Source organism: Lynx rufus, unplaced genomic scaffold (genome assembly GCF_022079265.1).
Source record: "Lynx rufus isolate CCGP_SWC_20201006 ecotype Redwood Valley unplaced genomic scaffold, mLynRuf1.p SCAF_18, whole genome shotgun sequence".
Classification (NCBI taxonomy): Eukaryota; Metazoa; Chordata; class Mammalia; order Carnivora; family Felidae; genus Lynx; species Lynx rufus.
Window position 1 is genome coordinate 24,128,427 of NW_025814832.1, and position 18,736 is coordinate 24,147,162.

At 38.6% G+C, this 18,736-nt stretch overlaps 1 protein-coding gene across 2 annotated transcripts in view; it reads left to right on the plus strand.

Annotated features, from left to right (window-relative positions):
- SKAP1 (src kinase associated phosphoprotein 1) overlaps positions 1 to 18,736 on the plus strand; it is a 278,392-nt gene that overhangs the window by 29,478 nt on the left and 230,178 nt on the right. For both annotated transcript variants that reach the window (XM_047081111.1, XM_047081112.1), the window contains exon 2: positions 2,392 to 2,497. In XM_047081111.1, the coding sequence (XP_046937067.1) occupies positions 2,392 to 2,497 (106 nt within the window). The remainder of the gene's footprint in view (positions 1 to 2,391; positions 2,498 to 18,736) is intronic.

Sequence of the window (18,736 nt, forward strand, 5' to 3'; positions counted from 1 at the left end):
AAGACAATTGCTTTTGTACATTAATCTTGTTTCCTGCAAACTTACTGAATTTATTAGTTCTAATAACTTTTTTTATTGGATTCCTTAGGGTTTTCTATACACAAGAATATGTAATCTGCAAGTAGAGATAGTTTCACTTCTTCCTTTCTAATCTGGACTATTTTAATTTCATTTTCTTGTGCAATTGCCCTGGCTAGCAACAGTACAATTTTGAATATATGTGGTGAGAACAGAACATTCTTATTTTGTTTCTGATCTTCGGAACAGGGGGAAAACATCAGTCTTTGATATGAAGTATGATGTTAGCTGTGGAGTTTTTTGTAGCTGCTCTTTATCAGGCTGAGAAAGTTTCCTTCTATTCTGGTTTGTTGAGTATTTTTTATCTTGAATTTTTGCCAAATGCTTTTTTCTGTTTCTGTTGAGATGATCATGTGTCCTTGTCCATATTAGTAGGTGTATTACATTCATTGAATTTTGGGTAGCATTTATTTATTTATTTATTTATTTTTTATTTTTTTTTTCAACGTTTATTTATTTTTGGGACAGAGAGAGACAGGGCATGAATGGGGGAGGGGCAGAGAGAGAGGAAGACACAGAATCGAAAACAGGCTCCAGGCTCTGAGCCATCAGCCCAGAGCCTGACGCGGGGCTCGAACTCACGGACTGCGAGATCGTGACCTGGCTGAAGTCGGACGCCCAACCGACTGCGCCACCCAGGCGCCCCTAGTAGCATTTATTTTTATCTTTTAATTCAACTTCCCATTTCCTCATTCTTTAGCCTTCAGAGAACTTTAAAAGAACCCATAAATGACACATGCAATAGATGTGGTGCAAACCCTGGAAGTTGGTGGCGGTCCACTGTGAAACTTTTAATTTCCAGAACTTTATACCTCATCAAAAGTACTGATGAGGGCTATCTAAGATTGGTTTGTTTTGCTTTGGTGTTGTTGAATGGTGTGAATGTAAAACAAATTTTTAAGCATGCTTATGTAACCCAACTGTATAAATTCATAACATTATTTTTATAGTGTATATGACACAGTTTTATATTGCAGGCACTGTTTTTTAATGTGGGAAATTTTGACTGTGTTATTTATATATATGTTGGGGGTAATAACCCTTTTCTGCATACTAAGTATGTAGCTAGTATTTCTGACAATTGTAATCATTATCAATGTATTTTATCTTTGAAGATATCTAGATGCCCCCCCACCATTTCTTTCAGCATAACATGATTTGTTTCATGCTATATATTTCTATTATGTCCTTATTTGATTTTGTTTATTTAATTTAGTTAATGTTTATTCTTGAGAGCGAGAGACAGAGTGCAAGTTGGGGAGGGGCAGAGACAGAGGGAGACACAGAATCCAAAGCAGGCTCCAGGCTCTCAGCTGTCAGCACAGAGCCCAATGCGGGGCTAGAACTCACGAACTATGAGATCATGACCTGAGCCGAAGTCAATGCTGAACTGACTGAGCCACCCAGGCGTCCCTATCATGTCCCTATTTTATAATGTATGTTCACATTAATTGCAGTTTCCTTCTCTTGGACACATTTTTCTTTCCATGTGAGTTCCTTCACTTGGTTAGATTGTCATTTTCATTGATAATGCTTTTGCTAATCAATTTTTCTTCTTTGAATGCCTGTCCTTTTGTTCCTGATTTTGTAGTTCCACTCTATTTTTTATTTCAGCTGTATTTATTGGTATTTCTTTCTCATTTCTGTTGGCCTATGACCTTCTATTACTGGTTTATGATATTTATAGGTTTATGAAATTGACCGTCCATCCTCTGCTATCAGAGACAATTAATATTTACATGTTTCTTAGAAAATAGTTATTTTTTGTGATTAACATATGTGTTAGCATTCCAACTTTATAGCAAGGTCTTGGATTATCAGAAGGCATCACTTATAGGCATATAAAGTTTTATTTATTTTCTATCCAGGTAAAATTTACATAACATAAAATGTACTGTTTGAACCATTACTAAGTGTATGGTTCGGTGGTAGTAAGTGCACTCACATTGCTTTGCAACTTTAAAGTTTTTAAAGAGAAAAGAATACCCATTTCTTTTTTTTTTTTTTTTTAATTTTTTTTTTGAATGTTTATTTATTTTTGGGACAGAGAGAGACAGAGCATGAACGGGGGAGGGGCAGAGAGAGAGGGAGACACAGAATCGGAAACAGGCTCCAGGCTCTGAGCCATCAGCCCAGAGCCCGACGCGGGGCTCGAACTCACGGACCGCGAGATCGTGACCTGGCTGAAGTCGGACGCTTAACCGACTGCGCCACCCAGGCGCCCCAAGAATACCCATTTCTTAATCCTTCAGACTTTCCTATTCTCCCTTATTACTTCTTCTTTTCTGTTGATCAACTTTCCATTTCTTTTAGATGCTGAGGAGTTCTTGGCAGAAGGTTTGCGGAATGAGAACCTCAGTGCTACTGCAAGGGACCACAGAGACCATATACTAAGGGGCTTCCAGCAAATCAAAACTAGGTTTGTATAAACTGGTTCCATTTTTCTTTGTCAGCTTTTACACAATTTATAACCACTAAAATCTACTTATACATTAAAGAGGTAAGATGTACTTATCATAGTTCTTTATACTTGATAGAGGCTTACTAAATATTTACTGAATTGAATTGGAGGTAGGCAGGCATGATTAGTGTAGTTAGTATACCAAAATAAAAATATTTTTATAATTATGTACCTTAAGATAAAGAATCTGCCTTTAGCTGTAGACTGTTGTGTTCATCTTTATTGAATACTTTGGCCAAATGTGTGAAAAACTAAACATTTATGCCTGTCCAAGTTACTAAAGGGAAGATGTTAGGCGGTATGACATAATTTTTGTTGTGATTTTTGGTTCTGATTTTACTTCCACATCTCCTTCCTTAATAGAAAACTTAAACCAGACTTACCAGTTGACTCTTTGGCCGTATTGGAATGTTTTAGTCTCAGACTGGTTTAGAGTATCATGGTCATTGACTTTTTAAAATGAGAGGTCCTGACCTAATTTGTGCCTTTTAGAATGTGAGCATCTGACAGATACATACATACATTTGCTTGGGGGAGAAAGAATAAAATTTTTCTTTTACAGTGTATTTCCTGGCCATCTTTTGCTTGAAATGTGGTAACTGAAAGAGATTTGGGGGATAAGTTGAATGTTATTTTAAGCTTTTCTCAACCCAATGGCAATACGGTTCAGAATGTTTGAACTAAGTACTCTTAGAAAAGGGAGAACATCTGTAGGGTTATGACTGGGATTTAATTTGTGTGCCTGACTGATCTTAGCATCTACTTTTAAAGCTCACTGAAACTCCTTAGAAGCAGGGAATTTTATCCTTTGGAAGGGCACAGCCAGAATCTATTCCCTCCAGAAATGTGAGAGAACCTCACAAGATGCCCTGCTGGATCTTAATCGATCTTTCCTGCTGGCTAATTAAGCATCACTTTTACTCAGCAACTGGGGACTGTGTAATTATCAGCCTGGGTTGCCCTGAATAATTGAAACAAACAGAATGCAGAAGATGGGAGCTTTTTGCAAAAGTGAGAATATCTGTAATTTTTGGTAGGCTGGAAGAGTGTTTAAAACAAGTTTCTCCATAATGTTACTTTATTAGTAGATAAGTTTAGGCTTACCTGTGTATCTGAAGGTTTAGTTAGTAACCCATAGAATTTTTTTTTTAATTTTCACAAGTTGACCTTTGTATTTACAGGAGTATTATAAGCTTTGCATAAGGAATGGAGGTGGCATTACTTCAAATTGTATTATAGGGAGACGGATGCCCAGAACATAATTGTGTATTGATGGTGCTATTGGTATAAATTTGTGATAAGGAATGCAAAAAAAAAATGAGTGTTACTGTATCTATATGGACAAATATACAACGAGGAGGAATTTTCCTTTTCCATATTTGTACCACAGCGTTTGGAAAGGGCTAAACTTCAATCTGAAATTGGTAGTAAAAGGTGATTTTGTGGTCACTCGTTATTATCAATTGCTTATTACTTCTTAGTCCTCTTTTTAAATTTTTTTTTTCAACGTTTATTTATTTTTGGGACAGAGAGAGACAGAGCATGAACGGGGGAGGGGCAGAGAGAGAGGGAGACACAGAATCAGAAACAGGCTCCAGGCTCTGAGCCATCAGCCCAGAGCCCGATGCGGGGCTCGAACTCCCGGACCGCGAGATCGTGACCTGGCTGAAGTCGGACGCTTAACCGACTGCGCCACCCAGGCGCCCCTTAGTCCTCTTTTTAAATGCACACACATACACACACACCCATGCACACTCACAGAAGCTGTCTTTGGTACGGGGTCGAGAGGGTTCCTTGTTCTCCAAGAGCTTGCTGTGCGGTTTGTGGGATAGACGTTCAGGAAACAATCAGCAGGAGCTTTAGGAAACATCTGATGGGAGCTTTCTGTTCATTGATTTGTTGCAAGAAAGATGACACTTTATTTAGAATTTCATAATTATCAGATCATGGAGGAAATGAGGAGCCAGAAATTAGATATTGTACCAGAAAATGGAAAAATGAGGCTTTCCTTTGGCAAGCTGTTTGAAATTGCCTTACATCCACCCATTCAATCATCATCCCCTTAATGTAACCCTTGTTTTACTGAACACTCTTCTTCAGCCATATTGCTTCTACAGTCCTATTGATGGCTGGTCCTCATCATACACTATTTGTACGGATACCGAAAGCTTGTACAATACCAGCTACATTTACTCTTGTTGTGTGGTACTGTATCTCATGACAAAAAGCCAGGTGTGAAAAGAAATTTGGAAATCACAAAACTTGAGAGTTAAATGTATATGGTAAGTGGACATGTAACATGGAAAGAATCACTGAAAGTTGCTTCTAACATTGTATCTTTAATCATATTAAGCCAATTATATTTTAGGGTTTGGTACATTTTGAGGGGTAGGAACCTATCTAAAACTATATCTGACACTTCAGGGCTTGAAGGTGGGTAAAAAAATCTCAAGGTAATCTGAGAAAGCCACTAGATGGATATAAATACTGTATGTATACATACACACACATATATTTCACACACACACACACACACACACACACACACACACACACACACACCTTTCCATTCTATTGTTATTTTCTTGGTGCGGTTTCTCTAATTCTTTCCTCAAGTTGAGCTGCGTGAGAACGAGAAGGGTAGAGAGGAGTGAAAAGAGCACTGCCTCTGATTCTTGGTAAACTTTAGAGGGTTGGCCCTAATTTTTAGGGTGACTGAGAATTCAGTGGTGTTTGCCATGACTATGGAATTACTGTAAGTCCCAGTGTCTGACTGTCACAGCTGTCACATTATAAAATGTGCCATTTGCTACCTTTCTGTTGTCTAGCCCGACTGACCCCAGGAAATGATAGCTGTGTCCAGAGTCGTGGGTGTCCTCCAAGTGCTCATCTGTTTTCCAGAACCGGTGGCTTGGCCATTCTCTTTCCTCACAGACTTAAAAACAGACAAACAAGGCATGCCTGAGTGGCTCAGTCAGTTAAGCGTCTGACTTCAGCTCGGGTCGTGATCTTGCAGTTCGTGGGTTTGAGCCCTGCACTAGGTTTTGTGCTGACAGCTCAGAGCCTGGAGCCTGCTTTGGATTCTGTGTCTCCCTCTCTCTCTCTGCCCCTCCCCCGCTCACACTCGGTCTCTCTCTCTCTCTCTCTCTCTCTCTCAAAAATAAATAAACATTTAAAAAATATTTTAAAAAACAAACAAAAATCGTTTCTGTATCTCCATCTGCATACTAGTTTTTTTGGCTTACGTGTATTACCAATGAAGGATCATGTATGCCACGTAAGACAAAATGAAAAAATGGGTGCTTTCAAAGAAGTGGAGCCCTTGTGTGGTATTCCATGTCCTGAGCTGTGATATTCATTGCTCTTCTTCCAACTGCCTCATTTAAACCTTCTCCCTAAAATCTAACAGCTTTCACATTCTGAGTCCAAGTTTTCACTGAGCTCTTTAGAGTATGATTAGGATGAAAGCCAGGCACAGGCTCCTCCTGTTTTATTATGCTGGTCACTGCAGGATCCGCGCCAGATGTGGGACACCTGGAATGAAGCAGACGATCTGCACGTAGAAGCTGGATGGCAGTCTCATGCATTTGCCGAAACAGTCGAGCATTTCTTAAAAGTTTCATTCAGGGGAGGCCATCTGACAGCAAGGATACATTGAGAGTGGGGGAAGGAATGAAGAAAATAGAATATTTTTATTACTAAGGTAGGGACATACATATTCTCTCTTGATGGCCTGTTTTGGAACAACCATTTATGCTCACTGTTGGAAGTGAAGGCCGGAGCCAATGGAAACAAACTTGGAGTATTGTTTCCTTCTGTGAAACTTAAAGGAGTTCCAAAAAGACACAGGTAGATTTATAGCATATTGAAATGGAAAGAAATCAAGAAATAACTTTCTGTAACAGGATTACGGCAAAAAAGCCACAAAACCCAGGACATTTAATGCATAGGCTGGAAGAGTATCTTGAACATGTTTCATTGTGGGTGGCTAGTCCAGCTCTGCATGAAACATGATACATTAATATGAATATCATAATAACAATTCCAGTTTCCTTGAGAACTTCAAGGGTTTCTTTTCGGTTTACCGTGGATTTAACTATAAAGTAGGATTTAGCTTAAGATTATCATCGGATGGCTTTTGTTTTATAGGAGGAGAGACAAAAAGTTAGTCTGATACAACTCTTGGGAGTTAAAAGTTTCAAAATAGTATACCGTAAATACTATTACCATTAATCACATAGAGGGTTTCACTCTTCTTAAGTGCTGGTTAATGAGCTTAAACACCCCAAAAGAAAACACATTCAAATGAAGCATGCTTAAAGAGAACTAAGGTGTAATGTGCTGTTATATTAATTAATACATTTGTGTTGCTTGCAAGTTTAGGTATTTGCTCACAACATCTTTCTGATGTTTCATTTTGCTACTTACACTGGAGTTTCAGTGCCAACTCAGAGAAAAGAAAGAGTAGGAAATAATTATACCATCCATCTAAGTTTCAATAGCTCTAAAAAAGGTTCAAAAGTCATAGCAATAATTTGACCACATCTCGAAGGTTGATAATTTATTTTTTCCTTTTCTAGTCCCATCCCTGCCTCCCAGCCTTAAACTAAGAAAGAAACAAAACCCCGCCAAAACTTCAGGGCTCTCAACTGATCGTTTATATGCCAAATTCCTGTATACTAGTGTTCTGTTATTCAGTGAGTGTATGTTGAGATTTCACGACTGTGTTAAAAGATTTGGGGGAATATACTTATGTGGCAGTGAGGGGTTATATTTATTGTTCTTTGAGTCTGAAATGCTCTGCAGGTGAGACTGATATAACATTACCCACTTCTGGTCTCTTGGCTTAACCTGGAAGGGAAAATCATCTCAGTATGTGTTCTTTCCTAGCAAGCCTTCTGCTCTTCCCAAGCAGCCTTGAAGTGTATAACTTGCCTTTTGATGTTATGATGATGATAATCCTATGTATTCTTTCACTTGTGAGGATATCTTGGGTTTGGTACCAGCTCCAAGATTAAATTGATCCATTTTTTGTTTCTTTTACACTGGGCTATTGTGATAGTAGTGAGCAGAAACTTCTCTCTTTGGGCATCCTATAAAATAAGTATTTTTATATAAGTAACTCTGATATATAATAATATTTTAGTATTTTTTCATGCTAAGTAATAGGTGGTTTTTTTCAAAAGCATGGATGAATAAATTTGTTCCTTCCAAAAGTTTTAATAAAAATTCCGAGTACTGCTCTCTTTAAACAGAATAACATGTTCTATTGTGAAAGGAATTTTGAAATGTGACCTAGGAGGCAGGCAAGTAACTGAACTTGCACCCTTTAGATTGGACTAACTCATTAGAGTAATAAGCTGAGCACTACTCCTTAGCCATACATTAAGGTCGCTGAAATTTGCTTTATTCCTGATGGAATTACAGCTATCATTATCGCTTGGGCACATTCCTATTATCTACTTAATATGGATTTGTCTTGAAAGGTCTCAGAAAATCCTGTGTCTGTTTTTTTAATACAGGATCTTGTATATTTATTTGTCTCTAAATGGAGGCTCTTAATTCATACATTGTGTGAAAAGATCATTTGTATAAAATCACTGTCTTCATCTTCCCTTGATTTTAAGTCTCATTTTATCTAGAGCTAGTCTTTTATCCCAGCCCTGCACTATTTCCTCGTCTTATAGAAAGCCAATGAAAAAATGCCTCTCTGCATTCATCTATTTGTGGATTTCCAGGGACCTTGTGGTTGTGGGGCCTTCCGGATTGTGGTTTTCTCTAATTTGCTTGTTTTCTCTTATTTCAGATATAGACCCACTCTGTATCCACTTTGTGAAAGTAGAGCAAAGGGGAGAGAAATACAAGAGCACTGGGTCAGCTGTCAGAAGCCAAACTCTTTGTTCAGATGTTATTTTTCTAACGCTGACTCATTCAATTGAAGATTCCCCTAACGCCGATCTTATGTTGTCTTTCGAAGTTGCCTCTCTCATCACATTGTTTGGAATTTTTTTTTTTCCAAGTGTTACAAAACTGCAAACATTACCAACCAAAGTTTGAAAACTCTATTTGATTTTCCTTTATAATGTCGCTATGATTTTTTTTTTAATTTGGAAAATGATGCAGGAAATTTCATTTCCTTGGGATTTTATTTTATTTCACAATTCTGCTGAAAATGAGTTGGGCCTAAAGTGGGTTTTTATCATCACACCACGTGAATCATATCTTCTTTGGAAGCCGGATCTTCTCCCCCACTGTGTACACTCATCTAGTCTCCCCAAAGTGCAGTGCTAGCAGGGTTGGTAATGAAATGCGGTCCTACTTATCACGCTCAGGAAAGGGCTCAGAGAAGACGGGGGAAAAAAATCAATCCCACAGGAACTTCTCCAGTGCTAGATATCCATATTTAACCCCCATGCATTTAAAATGGAAATGAGATTTCTTAGGGTTTTAGTTTTTGATTTACACAAGATGTCACCGCCTCCTTGGCAATGGGAATATTTTACAGACCTACTGCTGACCCGTTTGGGAAGATCTCAGCCTATCGCCCCAGGTCCAATGTAGTTTCTTCATATTTCTTTCAAAACTCTCAGCAGTGCTTTGCAATAGCTTTGATTCTTCAGGCTTCAAAGGATGCCCCTTCCAGGGCCAATCCTCTGAAAGAAAAAAAAAAGGAAGACCAGTGTAGGGGAACAAACAGCTCATAAAGGAAGGCGCAGCTCTCCCTGTGGCAACTTTTACTGTAGTCCATTATTAGGGAGTTTACAAATCAGTAATACCACAGCTTTGCAAACCCAAGAAAACTCCATTTTGATGCCAGTACTTTGTTGCCAAATTTGTTCCTGGAGTGACCTAGTCTTCAAAAGTCCGGCTTCAGATTGTTGTATCGGAGAAACAGTGTGGCTTATATGAGATGCATTATTATTTAACGCTCGAACTCAAACTCCCTCCTGAGTTGGTGAGCCTTGTTGAGGTTCTCATTATAACTTACCAAAAACTTTATGTCCGCATGATCTCCATTAGCTATTTCTCTAAGTTATACTGGGGAGTGTCTCTCTTATTTGTGAATTCTGCCATACCCACAAGGTCCATCTTGCAATTTGGTAATTGAGACCTTTTACCATGTCTATTAAGTGCCCTTGTGCCTTTGTTGATGAAAGAACTGAGATATAAGAAATTACACAAAGTAATAGAATTAATAAAAGATTAGGATTTAGGATTTAGAATTTGTAATTAGTTGCTTAGTTCACTTAGCCATTACAAAAAATGAATTGGCATCTTTCAAAGATTATTGGTTTAAAAGAATTGTAACAAATATTGAAGTTTAGTCAATTATACATGCATACGGAATTGATTAGGTGGAGTATACTAATGTCTAATGTATACTAATTTATTTTGGAATCCATCCAAAAGAAGATGGATGAGTGGATGGATGGATGGATGGATGGATATGTGACAAAGCAAATATAACAAAATGTGAGTCATAGAGTCTAGGCTGTAGGTATATATGGAGTTCTTTTAATATTTATGCATATTAGAAAATTTTCATAATATAATATAAAAAATTATTATATTAATATTATTCAGAAGTCATGGACTTAATTCACTGTGGTTTCAGAAAACCACAGACTTCCTCAGTTTGGAAATGTAATAAACATATTTGGGATTTTTAAGGATGTAACTTTCTAGGAATAGCATTATGACTTTTGCTTTTCTAAGTGAAGTAAAGGATAATCCTCTAGTTTGTTATTTCTGTCATAAGTAGCTAACTTTTATACTTGTTTAAAACTTCTAGGCCAGCAATTATGGAGTGCTAAAATTCAATTCAAGCATTCTGCCCAGGAGATCCTGAAATTTTGATTTTTTTTTAAGGAAAGGCAATTTCTGACTTTTCTCATAAATTTGATAAAAGGAAAGCTAATATGAGATTGGTGGTCCAGTAGGAAATGGAACTCAATTTTACATTTTTAAAATCACTTTATGGTATTAAAAATGACAGAGGTTAGAAACAAAGCTCTTATTCTTTTATTGAACTAGAATTGAAAGTGACAGAAAATCATTTTGGCCCTAGTGCAGTAAATGTTATCACTAAAACATGTTCGGGGGATATTAGGATAGTCTCTCAAGCACTGGAGACAAAAGTTCACAGAACAAGAACTGATTTTTCTGTCCTTATCTTGAAATTATTAGATGTACAGGAGATGAAAGTATCTTAGCTCTAAGAGGACAGGGGAGTGGAGTGTGTGTTGAAAATGATAATGTCTCCATTCTGGAGAGAGGTGAAATGGAGAGAGTATGGCGGAGTGGGTGTCCCAGCACTGACAGGATGATGGAGGGGGTCCACAGGCATGGGGAGCCAGCACCTGAACCAACCCCAGCACTGGGAATCCAGAACCAGAGATAATTTCACCCGTGCAAAACTGTGCACTGATAATGAAATGAAAAGCCAGGGATTCTATTCATTAAAAGAATTGCTTGAAGATTTTATTTAAAAGGGAAATGAAACTGGAGCTGTCAGCACCTACTTTATTTTGAGAATCCAATAGGAGAGAAATTTTAAGTCCATGTGGGAAAAACCAATCATTTTTGAGTGTGCCGTGTGATTATTCTTTAGAATTTTGTGTAAATGGAGCAGGTTGGTAGGCATATGTTTGCTGATCCTACAATGATTAAAATTCAGAATAAGTAAGGCTCCTGTGAAATGGAGTTTTCAGGCTCCAGCCAGTGTTCTGTACTGCCATATGGCATAACTAGAATTAATTGCTGTTCCCAGTCTCTTATTCTTTTACTGAATATCTAGGTGCTCTGTGTGAAATATAAGCGGTTCCACAGAAGTATTTAATCACAGGAGATAGATGTTTGACATGTTCACGAAAGCAGTGTGTGTAGCTAATAGTCGCTTGGAAGAAAAAGCCCTTTGTGAGGTTTTCTTACCCCCCCTCCCCTTTTTATTAAGAAAAATGCATGGACAGGAGAGTTAGCAAGGAAAAGAGGGAAGATTCTCAGGACTTTATAGGTCAGAGTCAATAGAAATGGTGAAGCAAGGAATCTTTTCTGCTCGAGTCTTCATTACTCCAGGTGTGGCTCGTGGACCAGCCACAGCAGCATCACCTGGAAACTTGTTAGAAATGTAAACTCTCGGGCTCCACTGAATCAGACCTATTGAATCAGAATCAGCATTCCAATACAAATCCAAGGTTACTTGTATGCACAGTCCCATTTGAGAAGCACTGCTCTAACACATACGTTTAATTTCATTTCAAATTCATTTTCTCAGAATTCAGAATACATATTTCTGGAGATTATAAACTCCTTAAAGGCATGGATGGTCTTATGTTAATTAAAAAAAAAAAAAAAAAGCTCTAGCATGGCGCTGGCAAGTGGTGTGAGCTAAATAATGTGAGTTGAATGAATGGGGGAGGGGGACTGTTAAAACCAGAAACTGATTTTTTAGGTCCTTGGCTAAACCTTAAAGCAAGAAACCCTCTTTATTAGAAAATTTAATATTTGGTAGCTAGCCCCACATATTCTTTTTTTTTTAATTTTATTTTTTAGCCCCACATATTCTTTAACAAAGATAGGATGCCTTTTTTTTTTAGTTTATTGATTTATTTTGAGAGCGCGCGTGCACACACACACACACACACACACACACACGGGGAGGGGCAGGGAGAGAGAGAGAATCTCAAGCAGGCTCTGCACTGTCAGTGCAGAACCAGATGAGGGGCTCAATGTCACAAATCGCGAGAGTATGACCTGAGACGAAGTCGGATGTTCAACCGACTAAGCCACCCAGGCACCCCAGGGTGCTTTCTTTTTACCGAGTGTTAGGGAGTACAGTCTCCTATAATAGTATCTCTCTAATGTTCTGTGGTAAAAGGGGACCAGGTTGCTGACCATGCACTGGCATTCTACTGGAGCATGGGTGCCAGTCATTCCACCATCGGTGTGACCCATCACCAGCCCTCTGCTTCTGGTCATCATACTGCCTACTCAGTTCTGCATATCCTTGTCTCCACCATCTCTCACCTCCCCCGATGACCTCTTTTCTAGCCTTTTCCCTGTGTTTCTTAGCATCCATGTCTTTTTAGAATCAAACTCCATTACATCCTCAACCATTTTGCTCCGTCTCTGCCTTCGTAAAACACACCTATTCTGCAGGACACTGTTTTGCTCACAGTCATCTTAAATAGAATTTGCTTACTTTCCAGTAGTGCTGTTGGCATTCTTCAAACTCCTTGCTGACACTTCTAGACTTTTCCCATTCAGTCTTGTCCCAACCTCTCCCCTTTGAGATGTGTCTACGTGGCTTTACAGGTCTCTGACCCTCTGTCATCTTTTGAGATCACGCTCCTCCTCCCGCTGTTTGAGGACTGAAGCAGTGACACGGTTATCTTCCCTCCTCTGTTACCACTACGCCCCAGAGACCCTCTCTTTCTTAAATTTAGCTTTCCTCCCCCCTCTGTTACATGTCTCCTTCATCATAGAAATATGTTCAAATATCTCCTAATGTTAAGAAAAACATTACATCCTGCACAGCGGTTCCCTACTGTTCTGTATCTCTTTTTTTGCAGACAGAAGCCTAGACTCTGGTTTCCTCTTCTCTGGTCACTCCTCATTCCTCTACAATCTTGCCTCTGCTTCTGTCAAGTTACTCTTGCCAAAGCACCAAAGTGCCAGTAACTCTTTAATTGCCACATCTAGAAGACACTTTTCAGTCTTTGTCTTTGTTCTCTCTGCAGCATCTGACGCTGTTGATAGCTTCCTTTTCCTCCAAAAGTTAAAAACAAAAACCAAAAATCCTCTCCCTCTCTTAATAGTAATAGTCTCTCCTGATTTTCCTTCTTCCTTGCTTTTATACTCTCTGTCTCCCCCTCCCACTGCCCCAGGTTTTTGCTTGGGCTCATTTTCCTGCCCTGCCCTCTTTACCATTGCCCCTCAGTCTTGCCTCTTTCCCCACCACATTCTTCTTAGGCAGTTGCACGCATGTCCACAGCTTCATGACTTCCTCTACAGTTCTGCAGCTCCACTGCGCATCTCTCCGCAAGGCTTCAGACAGCATATTGGATAGCTCCTTTTGGGTGTCTTAGATATCTCAAAGCTCACATGGCTGAGGCAGACCCTTCTGGATGCCTAGCCAGCAGGCACCCTCCACTCTTCCTTGACAACAGAACCCTACTAGCCTAGGGATGAATCATGATTTGAAAGCCATGACAGACTTCTGATAGCCTCTTACAGGACAGTCTTATGCTTGGGAGATGGCATACATTAAATGCAATAGCCACCTTAAGACATAACTCTGCTCTTAGGTATTCGAGCAGAAATACAGGAAGAGCCTAGGTCCTTCATGCCATTGTTGGGCCCCTGTATCAACCCTGCAATCACCTGTCTTCAGACCTTTTGTTTTAAAAGAAAAATAAACTTCTGTTTATTTAAGCCTATGTCCTGTAGGTGTTCTGTTACTCGTAGTCAGAAAAATCCTGATGCAGTGTCCAGAGCTGAACTCACTATTTTCTATTCTGCTCGCCCCTAAACCTAATTCTGATTTCCCTAGACCTAACACCCCCAAGGCAGAATCCTGGGAGTCATTCCTGACTCCTTTGTCTTTAGTCCCTGATCCATCAACAAGCCTATTGATTCTTCATCCTAAATCTGTCCTCCCTTTTCCCTTTGCCACTGGCTAAACTTCAGTCTTCATAAAGTCTTACTCAGAGCATTACAAAATTCTGCTTTCTGGTTCTCTGTCTCAGGTTTCTCCCTGTTCCAGTTTATTCTGTTTATCCATTCTGTTGGAAGGGCAAACTTAAAAAAAAAAAAAGATAAGATAATTTAATCATGCATGCTATAGAAGATTTCTTGATGTGAAGCAATAAGATATATACTATAAGTGAAAAAAGTACTATATATATATATATATATATATATATATATATATATATATATAAAACCTCAGAGAAAAATGCCTGAAGAAACCACCAAAATGTGTTCTTTTTATGTTAATTTATTTAAGTAATCTCTACGCCCAACATGGGGCTCGAACTCAAGACCCTGAGATCATGAGTCACATGCTCTACCAACTGAGCCAGCAGGTACCCCACCCCACCAAAAACGTATGGTAATGATTGTAATCTCTAGGAAGTGGAGTTTGAGTGATTTTTAATTTCTCCTTTTTGTTTATTTGTATTTTCCAACTCTACAGTGAATATGTATTTAATACTAAGTCATTGAGATCAGAGCCTTTCCTGTTTTAAAAAGGGACAGATTTAATAGCCAAAGAGTATTTGGTTTCCAGGTGAGAAAGGAGTTGGAACTGAGGGGAAAAGAGATGTCAAAAGAGGAAATTAAGCTTTAATTGTGTAGTATGGCCTTGGGTCACTCTTGTGAAGATTTGGAGGTGTTTTACCCTGTGCCAAAACAAACATACACCCATAAATGCACATGAAAGTAAAATTATTTTTGAGCCATATGAAATACAGCCATCCTTTGAGTAATTTATGATGATTTTGCTAAAAAATAGTTTTGTTTTTTTTTTTAAATAAAGGAAGTTCATTCTCAAGGTCTTCATTAGATGAGGTATGACTGACTGGGAACAACTTTCATTTCTTAGATATTATCTCTTTGAGCTGCACTGAACTGACACAGGATGAATCCTTCATTAGAAAAGGATTATCTACACTTTGTGTGACTAGTAAAACATTTGGGTTTGTGGGACTAGTTTCCCAAAGTGATGGTGCGTGAGTAAACCCCTCACTTCCTCCTTCTCAAAACATCAGTCACCATGATTGAGTTTTATGTTGGTCATAAAGAGAAATGGAATCACCTAAGAGCAGGATGAAGATTACAAACTGGAAGCAGTTAATTTGCTTAAATATTTATTGGCTCTTTGTTTACTCTCTGTTGGGAATGATGCCAGGCAATCAAGACAGTCTCACACATGACATAACCCTGTTTTTCAAGAAGTTACTGGGCCAGTGAGTGGCCAGACTCATGACCAGAGCCAGCATGTAGACCACTGCTCACAGATATCTTCTATAGAAGGTCTGAAATGTTTGATTTCAATTTGTTACATACCTGGAGTCTCACCATTTAGAAATTTATTTAGGCTCATCACCTTATTTTAAAATACAAAGTCACCTGGAGGGTTAAGAGACTTTTGAGTGCACATGCATGTGCATTAGCCCTGTTTAATGGTTTTCTTGTAACTTTTGGTTAAGATGACTGTGCTTGGGAAATTCAGTGGCCAGTGAGTTGTTGAACCTACTTTTTATGTGTAATGAACAGTGTTAGGTACACTGAGGGTTATCAAAGCATCAGAGGATCCTTTTCCTTGGGAAGAATGAGGGCTTCAGAGACTCTAACGTCTGTGATTTAAGAATGACAGAGCCAACATTCATTGCACATGCACTGTGTGCCAGTCCCATTGTCAAGGGCTTTACACACATTATCCCATTTAATTCTCCCCATAGGTGTGTGAGATGAATATTGAATAATCCCTATTTAGCAGATGAGAAAACAGATTCAGAGAGGTAACCGACTTTCTCAAGGTTACACAACTGTTAGGGTCTGGAATTGGGATTTGAACCCAGGCGGTATGATTGTTGGGCCAGCACTCTTTTGAGGCTCAATTTCTTTATAAAAAGCAAAGAGTATAACTTTATCCATTCATTCATTCAATGTTTATTGAGCATATACTATTTGCAAAGCATTTTTGTGGTGAATATGACACAGATTCCAGTCTCCCCGTAACTTATTTTTGAGCTGGATAAACCAAATAATTCTACAATACATGCACCTAGTAGGATTGTTGTCCTGCATAAAAGTGCCTAATATAACCCATGTTACTTAATTAGATACCCCAAAAATATGCCCAAGAAACTTATAACCCAATGGGAAAGATGTAAAAGCGTGCATAAATAACTATAACTCAAGATATACTGTGGCTAAAGCTTTAGAAGAGGTACACATAGATTGTACTGTGAAATCCCAGAGAAAGAAGTCAGTTCTGGCTGAGGGGATCTGAGAAACCTTCAGGGCTATGAGATGGCATCATGGCTTGGCTGGGGGTTGAAAAGGATGGGTTTTGGTGAGGTACATGGCACCCAGAAATAGCAGGTACAAAGATACAGAGAAGGTAAAGTTTAGCCATGTTTGGGAACCAAAGGGTAATTTGGTTTCTTAAGCATAAGGAAGTAACTGGAGAGATACCTGGAAAAGATTGGATGGAACCAAACGTTGGAAATGAGAGCTTTGACTGGATTTGAGAGAAGTAGGTAATTTGAGAGAGGAAAACTCTGGGCAGGGGTATGTAAGCTGATGCTTTAGTAGGGAGCTATGGATAACATGTGAATCCTTGGCACCTGGGAGGTGGGAGATGGTTGCAAAGAGAATAGAGGGTAAGAATGTCAGAGTTTGCCTGTGTTTCCTATGCCCAGAGAAGGAAGGCATATCATTTCTCCTTCTCATTATCTTTTGCTTTGAGGACACCAAGCTCATGTTTATATCCTTGGTTCTATAGCTGGCTTTGGTTTGTTACGGGCTTAATAAGCTTTTATGGATAGCCAGGTAACCTAACCATTTCTTGGAACTTTACAGAAAAATTAGCCAACTTTATGCTTCAACTTCTGAAATGTGATTGGTTTGTAAATGAAAGATTGTATCTACTATACTTCAGATCTGTTAACAAGATTTAATCACTGTTCTGTTTTGTTTCTAAGATTTCATGGGTTTTTGAAACTGGCCCAGAATACTTAACACTATTATTTTGTTTCATTAGGAAAATGCATTCCAAGGTCCAAGCAACTGGAAATGGAGCACAGACTATACTTGAACTGGGGCCTACCTGTCTAGAATTTTCTTAACAGACAACCATTGGCAAAATACCCATTTCCTTTATAATGTTTTCCAAGCGTGCCCCATCATATGAATTACCTGAGGATCTTGCTAAAAAATAGTTTTCTAGGTCTCTACCCTGGAGATGCTAATTTACTAGGTCTGGGGTGATCTCTGGGAATTCATGTTTCAATAAGGGCTCCAGGAGAGTCTTAAAATCGGGCAAGTATATGTAAAAATCTTTATCAGAAGTTGTTTGTTTTTTTTTTTAAGGTAAGGGACTACTTTGGTTTTCAAATGAATTTTAATAATGAAGGGGAAGGAAGGAAGAAGGATTTGACAGGGAAGTGTGAGTTGAGGCTGTTAGTTGGGTGGTGAGGAGGGTCCCCCAGTATGATTGGGGATCATTGACAGGAAAATTTTACCAACAGGGCTTAAGACCAGCAAGTAGCTGACAACATTTTAACCTAATTGACTTGTAGGGTGGGGCATAGGGATACAGTCAGCAGCAGCTGGCCTTGGTTCTTCCTTTGGCATGATGTTTGCCTACTGTCTTTTGCACTTATGTGTGGCCTGGCAACATGTGGAGACATTTCTGATGCTGAAAAATCCCTTGAAGTGGGACAGAACCAAAGTCCTGGCCCCGTGATGGGTCAGGTAAGTTCTAGGATTGACTGATTGATTGTAGTTGAACTGCTGGTGACCCCTGGTTCATATTGATACAGCCATAGAACTGGTCACATAGTCACTAGTCTTTATTTTTTTCTTTTCTTTTCTTTTTTTTTAGTCATTAGCCTTTAGATCAAGCAGTTCCATTCTTTATGATTTAGATAATTGGGACCCTCCTGTAAGGATTTAACTATGACTGCTATAGATACGGTACACAGAAATAAATGGGAAAGTGATATTCTAGTATAGAATCTTGTGTAATTAGGAAAAAAACTCAAGTTGAGGGCAAAACTGAAACAACTTAAAAATGATCTCTGAATTTCTGTGTGTATCTCAGTTCCTAACTGGAAGAAAGTGTATATATAAGGGCATGAGGTTTTTGAAAATTTCGGTAAGTAATTCATTGTAGCTTTTAGAGTGGTTACCAGTAGAAGCCTGCATTTTAGATTCTATTTTTATATATTTAATTATTCATATTTTGGAGTGGTATGAATGAGTGAAATAATATTATGTCTTTAATTAGGATCCTGTTGTTATTTTTCAATTAATCTGTGTCAGTAGCTTTAGCATTTGTATTAAATCATTTTCTTCATGAAAGCTTTTAATGAAGAAACAAATTGATTGTATTTATATATTGGATTCTTGCCACTACAATGTGTATTCGGTCGTGTCTTTTGAAGTATATTTTTGCCGGTCATATTG